This window comes from Simochromis diagramma, unplaced genomic scaffold (assembly GCF_900408965.1).
Source record: "Simochromis diagramma unplaced genomic scaffold, fSimDia1.1 OVJJ01000419.1, whole genome shotgun sequence".
NCBI classification, from domain to species: domain Eukaryota; kingdom Metazoa; phylum Chordata; class Actinopteri; order Cichliformes; family Cichlidae; genus Simochromis; species Simochromis diagramma.
Window position 1 is genome coordinate 2,063,429 of NW_024387244.1, and position 12,079 is coordinate 2,075,507.

General features: G+C 40.4%; 1 protein-coding gene across 1 annotated transcript in view; it reads right to left on the reverse strand.

Annotated features, from left to right (window-relative positions):
• slc44a5b (solute carrier family 44 member 5b) overlaps nt 1-12,079 on the reverse strand; it is a 36,948-nt gene that overhangs the window by 14,277 nt on the left and 10,592 nt on the right. The window contains 2 exon segments of the mRNA XM_040052688.1: nt 744-817; nt 7,111-7,159. Of these exon segments, the coding sequence (XP_039908622.1) occupies nt 744-817; nt 7,111-7,159 (123 nt within the window).

Consider the following 12,079-nt stretch of genomic DNA (forward strand, 5'->3'; position numbering starts at 1 on the left):
TTGAGCCTTGTGGCATGGCACATAACAATGCAGTTTCATTGTTAGCAGCAGCACTCAGGTTGGTTGTGGCATTTGAAATAATGCTCCGCTGGTACTATGGGTGCCAAAAAAAGATCCTGGTTGAAGCAGTCTGGCCATTTTTCTCTGACCTCTGATATCAACAAGGGACTTTCAGCCAAAGAACTGCTGCTCTCTGGATATTTTCTCTTTTTCTCTAAACGTTAGAGATGGTTGGGTTGCGAAATCCCAGCAATTCAGCAGTTCCTGAAATACTCAGACCAGCATGTCAAACACAAAGTGACTTAAATCACCTTTATTCTCCCTTCTGATGCTCAGTTTAAACTTTAGCAAGTCGTCTTTGTCTGCATCCCTAAATGCATTCAGTTGCTGCCGTATGATTGGCTGACTAGACATTTGCATTAAGGAGCAACTAATGAAGCATCCGGTGAGTGTATATTGAACAGCTTTGGTCAAGCAGTAAAGTTGTTTGATATACTACAAGTGTAGCTGGAGTTTTGACCTCTTCAGACAAAACCTCACAGGCAGAGCACACGATTTGCATTCACCTTTCCTTTTTATACCATCAGCCATATGGTGCGCTTTAAACTACCTGCAAGGACAGGGTATCAAAGAAATTCATTTTTCTGCACCACAGCCACACATACCTCATCATCGTGTGTACACGTTTGTGTGTCATTAAGAAAGTTTGTGTGATGTAATCACTGGCAACCTGTCAAACTCACCCACAGTACCCAGAGCGATGTATCCAAGGATGACAATGACAAAGATAACACAGCAAACCACATCAGTGCAGCTCCTGGAAACAGAAGAGGGATGTGGGAACAGTGTGTGACGCAGGAATCCAAGATTACGAGTGGAAAACAGTGGAAATCAGTAATATATGCAAATATATTTAGTAAAGTGTCCCCAGGGGGAATATGAAATTAGCTTCACCTCACAGAGAAAAAGAATGCATAGTGTGTGTTGACAATGTAATTGCTATTGTATGGTAACGGAGTTTTAGCTCAGTACTTTACTTCCAGAGACGAGTAAGTGTCATCTGTGTTTTCAGAGAACCTGCAGTGGAGCTCTACTGACTTCCTGATGAGACTCTGAATGCCCCTCAGGGTTAACTGACCCGCAGCCACAGAGACCGTTATTTGAAGTTTCCACTCTCACTTCAGCAGCCTTAGTCTGCTAGTTTAAAACTGCATCTCAGAGTCTTTCTCCCTCTGAGTCTTTATTCACCGTCTCAGTGTTTCCCAAATAACAAGCTTCCTCCCCCCCGCCCCCGACTTCCTTTTAAAAAATGCTGTCCATCCAGCCTGTTTTCAGAACCTCTTAGTGCCAGCCTCAGCCATGAATGAAGCCAAGTTTAATCTACCGTGCCCAGCAGTACCATACCTGCATAACCTCCCCTTTACACCATATGGTAATGAAATTGACTTGAGACCCTCATCTCCTCTGGATTTCAAAGCCAAGGTCAAAGGAGGCCTAAACTCAGAGAAGTGCAGTGTTTCCTCTGTGTGCTTCTTTGAACAAGTGAACTGTCCTTGTTTTGTATGCAGCATGGTTACACGGTTGTTTACAGGCACTACTGCTCTTCAGCCTCCAAACACTACTTCACAATTACCAAGCAGGCAGTAAGATGTACAGCACTGATGTACAGACATAATACACAACGTGGAGGAACCCATGGAGACAGGGAGAGTAGCTTAAATAGACAGTAATGTGTTTACAGTGAGTGAAGTAAACTGAATGCATTTTTAAGGAAACAAGCAAAACCATTTAGACTGTATGCTTAGCTTAGACTCTGAGATTTAGACTCTGCTGTTTAATTTAAGCTTGGATTGCAAAGGATTTAGGACTGTTTTCAAGTACAGTAAGTAGATCATTTTTATAGCCCTGCATTAATAACTGCGGTAAAGCTCGCAATCTGTCTTAGCAGCGGTGGTAGCTTGCGGAAAACAGAGGGCAGGAAATCTCTTCTGTCCCAGCAAGGCAGCCTATACTCATTGTTTGCGGTTTTAAAACGACTTTATCTCTTTTATCTGACCTGCACTAAGACTGCAGATAATTGCGAACACAAAACGTGATTTAGCCACTCAAAACCTGGACGTGCTTTTAAAGATGGCTTTACCGTATCTGGTTTCACATCCAAGATCAATACTTTGATTATGGAGTGATAGAAACTGTTACAATTTGTAACAATTTTCTGGCATTTTATAGATGAGACAATGAATTCAGAGAGTGACTTGACTGAGAGATTTATCTGATAATTTAAATAGACACTTGGCACTTGTGAAATATTTTGAGGTGTAAACCATTTTCTGGAAGCACTGCAATTATTTTTTGGAGATAAGAGAGGAACAAAGGCAACTGAAGTGGGCACAGTTCTCCCAAGTGAACACAGCGGCAGTTTTACACTGACAGTGGGTATGCGGTGTACACAGACAACCTGCTACACTACCAGCAAAACAGTTGCTGAGATTGTGCATGTTATTAACAAAGGGAGGCAAGAGAGTATCGTTTCATTTAATTCAAAAAAGAGCTGTCAGTGTTGCTATGGCAATTATCGAATCCCTCTCTATCCTCCAGCTGGTAAATAAGTTAGCTATCACTCAGTCACACATCCTGTTTGATGAACTGGGGAGATATGAGGGCTGGGAGTCTTAAGCTGAAATCGCTTCATCGTCACACTGACTGTTACTGTAGGTCTGTTGTGATTTTCATTCCCCTCATATGGAAACAACTGCAATTAAAAAAAAAAAGAAGGACACAGTGCAAACACAGCGACTCGGCGCTAAAAGAAAGTGACCCTTGAAACGTGCTACGGTCAGTGTTTAAGGGAAGCTGACAAAGTGAGCAGAGTGAAAACAATTCTGCTTCGTTCTCTTATCTCAGGAAAACATAATTAAATAAAATCTATTTGGCTTCCAACCTGGGCTCAATCCCAAGCTTTAGCTCTCTTCAGATGCCTCTTACACATACGTTCACACGAACCAACACTTTTCTCTGCTTGTGGACTCTGTTTGCACGCAGTACTGCTTAGCAAGAAAAACAGTCAGTACTGGAACCTTTGTCAGTGCTACGGGAAACTTTTGTGTCAGTATTATATTTGCAAGGCTGATATTCTGCAGGAGCCAAGGTGACACAGATGGCAGAAGTGCCACAGAATAGCGTGGGTGCCATTGTGGTGTGAATCTGCCAGACTGTCCCTCCTTTGTAACAGACATTTACAGGAAGGAGGGCAGATCTTCACACAAAAGGGATATTTCACATGGTCATGAGAGCCATTAGGGACAAATTTCCAAGTGAACAGTATTCCTGACAAACATTAGGCCCAGTTCGGGCGAAGAGAAAGAATCGGAAGCAAAGTTTAAAGGCACACTTATTGAAGGGGTAATTATAGAAAGGACTACATTAGAGTGGTGGAGATGTGACAATGACTGGATCTTTGACTCTTATAGGCAAATAAAATTAGCACTACAGCATGCCCACTCCTGTGTAGCTTGCAGAGGACTGCTCAATCAACAGATATGGTTACTTCATTTAGGCTTTGAGCTTACATGAAAACAAGGCGACCACAGAGTTGGTTCTCTTCCAGTTCTCATTAAGAAAAGCCTTTGGGCCACAGAAACATCAAAGTATCCTTGGTGCCTTCACCCACCAGTAGCGGAGAAATGGGCTGGAGAGGGTGGGATAAAGAGGCACAGGAGAACTGGAACATGCCTCCGCAGCAGCGTGCCAGTCTGACGTTGGATATAAAAGAGGTAAAAACCTACATTATCTCTGAAAATGACTAATTCAAGAAAAGCCTACAGCGACAACCTCAAGGAGTTTTGCTTCATTGCAAAATCCCACCTGTCATTGTAATAAAAAACGTTTTCTTACAGTATAAATCTAATTTATCAGGTTGAGGAAGGATAAAGATACTACTAATATCAAATCTTTTTCATCAGATTTACAGCCACGTGAAGAAGAAAGTATGGCCTTTTTACATGTTTATGTATCAGGACGTAATAAAAAGAATCTTGTTCTTGCAGGATATATAATCAAGTAAGTACAACCTCTGATGAATAACAACAAATTACATTTTTATTTACTTAACCCGTAAAGCCCCTCCCACCCCCACACTTTAAAGCGTCTTGCTTTAAAATGACATGCCCAACGTGACCTGACTTTTTCTCTGCAATTACAAACTCTGTGTAAAATATCTTGGTGTCAAAATAAAGCTAGCACTTCATCACAGTTGTAAGCATCACAGCAGATGCCACTGTGTCAAACGAACTGAGGATAAAACAGAAAAATATAAAGGAGTTTTTCCTGGTCTGGTCTTTTATAGCACATGACACCCTTGAAAATGTGCTGCGGCAGATCAAAAAGTAATTGTCTTATAACAATATGAATCAACATATGGACAAAGCTTGATGCTGCTGAAACGAAGCAGAGAAAGTTGCTCAGGCTTTATTAGAAACACAGCTTTGCAAAATTTGGCATAATTTGTGAAAGTCAACATTTCTTTGGTATTGAATAGCAGAAATTAGGCTTTCTTGTCAGAGTCACTTTTGGGGGAATAACAGGTGGTAAAAATGGTAGACTGGTGCGTAATAAGCTAGCGAATAATGCAGAAAATAGAGATTTCTGATGGAAATCTGGTCTGAAAGCACACTGAGTGATAGAGCTATGCAGGAAATAAGACAGCAAAAGTAAGAGGGAATTCATGACAATGTCTTTCAAACATGAAGCATAGTTTTCGTCTTCTTTTGCTGCTGGTTCAGTGAACTCTGGAATGAAAGTGACGAAACTTGCAGTTTCTGAATCTGTCAGATGTCGGCTTTCGTCCGTGCTGTCGGGTGAACGGGGGATGTTTACCTGCGCTTTAATTGTTAGCTGTTTTAGCTGTTTGATGTTGTTGAAATGGTTTTGTGAGCTTTTAGCTGAGATTCTGATGAATAGTTAACAAAAACGCAGAAGCCCTATGTGAAAATTTAAATAGTATATTAAATATCAAATGTCAGTCCACCAGCAAGCGTGACCGCCTCTATAAAAACAGACGTTTTAGAATTTTTCAGGTCTGGATTTTGAAGTTAATATTAACACAATGTCAAGAAGGAAAGTGTCAGCAATGACCTTAAAGGGGCTACTGCTGCTGCCCATTATTTTGGAAGGACATGTCCAAACAATTTCAAGTCTATGATTCTTCCTGTACAATGGAACACATTCAAGACAGTTGCCAGTAATTTCACCTCAACATCAGACTGTGCTCAGAGAAATTGCAACCCACCCCCTCCAAAAAACCCCCAAGAGCTACATCTCAGACTCTACAAGCATTAGCAGAAGCTTATTAGCAGCTCTTGACAGTACAATTAGAAAAAAGACTGGATAAGTATGGCTTGTTTGGAAGAGCTGCCAGGAGAAAACCTATTCTCTCTACAAAATCCATGGCAGTATAGCTTAGGTTTGCTAAGTTGCATCTAAATTACCTATTAGATTTCTGGAACAACGTCTTTTGGACATTTGGCAAAACCCAAACATAACATCTCAGCACTAAAACCAACTATCAGCATGGCGGTTTAGGCTTGTTTTGATTGAGTCAACTTCCACTGTATATCAGAGCATTCTAGAGTCAAAAGTGAAGCTGTCCATCTGTCCAGTGACTAACACTTGGCTGAAACTGGGTCACGTAGCAGGACAATCATACGGTGGCCCTGAGAGGCCAAACCGACTGCAACTTAAGAAAACACCAGCAACAAGAAAAACGCTTCAAAAGCACACAAAACACAACGGAAATAGGAGAAACAGATTTCCAAAAGCACAAGGGAAGTGTTTCTGGGGAGACAATAACCTGACGGACCAGTTGCAGGAACCAAAATATGCTAAGAAATGCGCTGGGAAACACTTAAAAGAAGTGGAGGATCTATTGGTTTTGTGAGGAAAGAAAAGATGAGAGATAAGTGTGTTAGCCTATGAGATTAAAACACACTAACCTAGCATGTTTTGGTTCGTCGGGTTATTGTCTCCCCAGAAACACTTCCCTTGTGCTTTTGGAAATCTGTTTTTCCTTTTTCTGTTTTGTTTTTTCCTATTTCCTTTGTGTTTTGTGTGCTTTTGCAGCGTTTTTCTTATTGCTGGTGTTTTCTTAAGTTGCGGTCCGTTTGGCCTCTCAGGGCCACCGTACAATCATCCCAAGCACAACAGAAAATCTGCAACAGAATGACTGAAGAGCAAAGAATCAAGGTGTCACACTGGCCCGGTCAAAGTCCAGACCTCAACCTAACTGAAATGTTATGGCAGGAGCTTAAGAAAGTTGTGCATAAACAAATGCCTTCAAACTGTAAAGAAGAGCAGGTCTAAATGATCCACAATGATGTGAGAAACCGATAAAGTCTGACAAAACAAATACTCCAACTTACTGCTGCTAAAGGTGGTTGTACAAGCTACTGAATCATAGGGCACACTTATTTTTTCCGCACACATGTAATTTGTCAGACAGTGGCTACTACAGATATAAGCAGTGTCAAGCTCAGTATTTGCTATCACTTTGCTAGCTGAAAAAAGTAAATAAGAGCCTCGGTGCATTTTTGTATAATGCTAACACTTAGTAATGTGGACATTTTGTTACACGAGCCTGGAGACAGAGTACTCGTTATCATGAAATCTCTTGTGTGTACATCTGTTTCGTGTGTGTCTGGCTGGCTGCTAATGTGTGTCATTGGGTTAACTCCAGCCACCAGCTTAACTTATGGCCATTGATCTGTGTGGTGGAGTGTAGAGATCTGCCAGCACTCAGGCCTCAGTCTTTATTAATGTAGCATGACAAATAATCAATCTGTCAGCCTCAAACAGCAGTGTGCGCCAGAAAAATGATACAGTGAGCAAACTCAATACACATGTAAGAAGTCAGATGTTTGGAAGGTCAGTTCATCAAAATAAAAAATGCATATTACACTAAAAAGTTGTATCGGTGTCTTCTGTTTCCAGTCTTACACAATCCAGGTGAATAAAAATTAGCTTCTCGTTATAAACTATCGAATGAGGGTGATGTTACAATGTCTCAAAGTGTGTCTGTAAATGTATTTTACACAATAGTCTGAGGATGCTGAGTACCTGTTCTGAACAGGCCCTCTGAAGTTCGGGTCAAACTTGCGAGGTTCACCTATAAGACAAAAAACAGTGCAGACAAATTAGTAACAATACTGTGGAGCGATCAAACGAAGCAGCTATTCATTGACAGAGTTAGCAAACAGTGCACAGAGATAATGCCACAGCAAAACAGACAAAATATTCTTTAAGTCAGATGACTTCTGCTTTTGAGCAAAAACGTAGAGCAAAAAGAAACATTACAAAAGCAGGATCATTTTGCTAAAAATCTGTGAAAACATTTTATTACAGCACAGGCGATGAAAATGTTCACCTGCTGTGGCATTCAAACGGTCAGCACCAACTAACTAGGTCATTTCACAGTGCAAGTTTCCTAGCAAGTCTGGCAGAGTGGGAGCAGTACAGTAAGGCAGCACTACAGTAAAGGCCAAAACAATATGAACAGGGAAGTATAATAAATCATCTTAACGAGTCTTAATCCTAGCAGCTTATTTGGGTCATACTGAGGCTTCCCCATTTGACCCAACTTGAAACTGAAGCACAGTTGCAGCACTATTTGTCACCCAAGAGCGTAACTCTGACTTGTATGTGTAACAGATGCAACTGCATTTATCATCGGTTGCTTCTTTGGTCTATAAGTAACCTGCACCCTGAAACTAATTATGACGTGTTGCTGAGGACCTATTAATCATCACACATGGAGTGCAATATCTGTAAGCAGCTGGGGCAGACTTAGGGACATCACGAGTGGGCCTATTTCCCATCTGCCTTTTTCCCAGGCTGATCCTGTCCAGACGTATGAGCCAGTTTTGCTTCTGAAAGTGTGAGGAATGAGTACACTGTACATAGCAAATACATATTATTCAGCCTGTTCTTAATGTACTGTACTATTTTAGAACACCCACCAGAAATCAATACATCTCCACAAAGAGCATTGTCAGTTTGATTTTGTTTGGTTAAAAACATTTACTGTATAGTAATGTTGCATTTTAGTAATCAAACTGCAAAGTATAGCATGCTTTCTGCTCTCCTGAACAAGGGAACTCAACCGTTAGAGCACAGAAAGTAAGTTACTGCATTTTCTGTAGCTCTTATTTATTTGTCATTACTGTTGAAAAAAACCTGCATTCATCACTTAAATGAAAAAAGGAAAGGGAATGCATGTTTGCATTAAATGCTAGTTCTATTATCAGGCGAAAATACAAACCTTAGGCCTAAAATGTGCTCCCTGTAAGTATAACATCAAGATAATCGCTTTCGTCTGATGTGGCTTTTTACCTAAAAAACTGGAACAATCGCGGCTGAAGAACGCAGGACACAGACAGTGAAATCGAAATAAAGTCTTTAATTATTTGCAGAGAAGAAGTCAAAGAAGGTAAACAATACAGGGGCAGACAAAAAGGCAAGATGTCCAGGGTGTTGGTGCAACTCACTGGGCCGAGCACGCGACGCATATGGTGTAAAGCTTTTGCGTTGGGCCAATAAAGTCTGAAGAAAAGTTCCAAAATAACAAGCAAAAAAAGTCACAAGATGAGAAAATCCAAGAAAACACAAATAACAAATAAAACAATAAACAGGATAAACTAGAAAACAAGAGGATAAGCACAAGCACACAGCTAGAAAGCTTAACAAGGAGAGTAATGACGACGGGGCAAACAATCACAAACGGGTCAAAACAGGAAGTAAAATTATCAAAAGTATAAGCAGGTGAAGAGTTACAAAATAAAACAGGAAGTGACTTAACAGGAACCCAACATTAAAAAACAAAAAATTAACACAATGAAAGAGTCCAGCTGAACATTGAAGGCCAAAGTTAATTCATCTCTGCCATCGAGCATGAGTTACTGCAAAGGTTAATGTGAAATGAACAAAAGCATTGGCTCAACTTTCTTTCAGTGGACTGTGTACACTTGTGCATTTGTAGAAATACATATTCCTCTATAGTCTGTTTACTACTGTTCATGAAATGTTCAGTTTATCTTCAACCAACCTGTATCACGTCCGTCTTTCAGTAAAGCCCAGAAGCTGCTCCTCACAAACTGCCAGATTACATTACGGATCCCAAAGTGAGTGTTTTACCACTCTTGAAAAAGTGTCTGGCGTAGTTTTATTCCTATGTGGTGTGACAAGAGGGATTTCTAAAGCCAATATTGCCGTAAAATGACAACACACTGAAAGACAGTAAAATGAGTCAGAGTCCTTTAAAATCACATTACTTCCTCTACTAAAGTGCTGCAGTCTGAAGGACAGAAATGCCAAAACCCTCACCCAAGAGGAAAGAAATGGGCTTGCGGCAAGTGAACAAAAAAAGCTACACACGAATAATGAACCATTTGTCATTTATGCATGTAGATGAAGCATAAAAACACAAATAACAAGAAAGGTTCATCAGATAGTGGATCGAAAAAACGGTCCCTCTTTTGTTTTCCAGAGAGACTGCATACCTGCATGCAACCAAAGCCTGCTGAACATTAGTGGGTCATTACTCAAGACTACAAATAGAAACCAGAAAGCTTCAAATATGAAACATTTTGTCAATTGCCAAAATATTCTACATGTTCATATGCAGATAACTGTTTGGAGAGATAAATGCACCCTGAGCACATCAGGCACTAGTCTGAACCACTGGACTACGAGAGTAAAACAGAGGAAGTGGATGACCAGCGTTTTCACTAGCTGTTGCTTAAATAGACTGTATAGTTGTGATGGCAGCAGACTTGGCATGACACAGATCTCAATAACTGAAGTAGCAACTGCTGGGCTTTGAGCTACAATTAAGGATGATACACGCATGTTTAATGCTTATAGCACCACACGCAAGTGAAGATCAAATAGTAGTACAGCAAGACATCCACAGCCAGAGATGGGCAGTAATCTGATTACTTTTTTCAAGTAACGAGTAAAGTAAGGGATTACTATTGCAAAAACGGTAATTAGATTACCGTTACTTTCCCGTAGGAACGCTGCGTTACTGCGTTACTAAAACCGTGATTTTTTTGCGAGAATGTCTCATGACAGTGACGTAAGCGAGTGCAACGTTCGTGACAACAGCTGTGTGCAGATCAACAGTGGATCATATATCGAGTGCGGGAAAGAGTATGAGCGTGCAGCGTTTAAAGCGTGGAAGTACTGACCTTACTTTGAGTTTGATTCCATAAAAAGTGACAAAAACATTAGTGTCTGTTGTGCGTGGGAAGAAAACTTCTTTTTACAGCGAAAAAAACCCCCCTAAACAAGCACCGAGTAGCTACGACGTAATGGGAAACTCACAGAGAAACTCGCGGATTCTTCCACTGACCGCTGCGGCACACCTGCACCAGGGTAACCCTCCGCCTACCCCACTCCTGCTTTACAGGTGAAAATAGAGCAACAGGACCGCTGAGTCTTTGACTTTATTTATTTTCTGCTGTGTTTTACTTGCATCTATTTGAAAGACTGAGTGTAAACACAAAAAATATTTTATTTTATGTGCTGGAATGTGCAGAAAATAGGTTTAAATGTTAAACTAATTTCCTCCAGTCAGAGAATGTTGCATATAATTAAATTTTTGCTTTGCTGTTATTAAAAAGACTTTTCCTTTATACATTTGAATATCTAAGTAAATTGGCTGAAGATATCGCATTACCTCTTCATGTAAACTGTTTTAAAAAGACTAAGTAATAAGTAATCATTACTTTTGAAAATAAGTAATCAGTAAAGTAACGGGATTACTTTTTGGGGGAAGTAATCAGTAATTAGTTACTGATTACTTTTTTCAAGTAACTTGACCAACACTGTCCACAGCACGAGACAGTGAACCAGCATCTGAAGTATAACGACCCCAACCAGCCTGGCTACTGTGTGAGACTGGCCTTTTTAAAATAATAAGAACCAAATGCATCAGGAAAGTGTCACACTGTCTTTCTTGACCATATTATCTGAAACATTCAGTTATATGAAGCAACAAACACATCAACTGTTCACAGATCAGTGGAAATATAACACTGATATCACCGCAGTATTGTGAGCACACTAAAACAACTCTGGTAGAGCTGTTTTAGGGGTCCTGTGTTTTTTTCCATTCTGATAAAGACCTATATTAGAGAGGAAAGAAGATCAAAGGTTTTAAAGGACGTACTTTCGAATGTGTGTAGGTGTGATGATGACAATTTCAGCTTCTTTGTCACAGAAGCAATAAAAGCTACGAGCTGTCCCCCTCATGCTACTTTATTTGACACGAGAATTTAAATGTTTCCTTTCCGTTTGCCCTTGCTGTTAAAAACTTCCGTTTCCAGCCATCTGCTTGGCTATCAGTGAAAGTCACTCACTTGAGTGGTGTTTTAGGTCTAAAAATGGTAGATGCTCTGGATTAATTGTGTGAATTCCTCACCCAAGGACACAATGTCACAAAACCAGGTGCTCTTTGCAGCTTTTGTCGCACTGCTATTGAATAAGACGACGCTGAGCTTATTGTTTTTAACTCAGAAGTCAGTAAGGTTGACAAAAGAGCACAGAAATGCTAAAATTATGTAACAGATACACAACAGGTAAGCTGAAATAATCAACGCTAACAACAGGGCAATACTATGAGATCCTCCACAAACATTTTAGCTGCCAAGTACTTTATGTCAGACAAAGAGAGAAGCAACTATAATCCTCTTTATCTGCACCTACAGTCAGGTAGACTGCACTGGACTGCCGTGTGCACCAGTAGTCCTTGTTTTTCTCGGTAGCCACATAAACCCGTTCACCACCTGCTGCAGGTTCTGTTGGGTGTAGCCCAAAGATACAGATACAGATAAGAATAAGGCAGTGTGCAGTCGGATTCTCTGAATACTGAATACTAGGGCGACCTTGTTTGTCTGCCTGTGAAGAAACTGTAGACAGTAAGGGCCGAGTTAGCTGGTTAGCAGCCAATGAACATTGAAAAGCTTGTTCAAGTGTAAACCTAAGGCAGACCATGCTGCTCTTTCAAATGGATGTGATGAAATAAAAG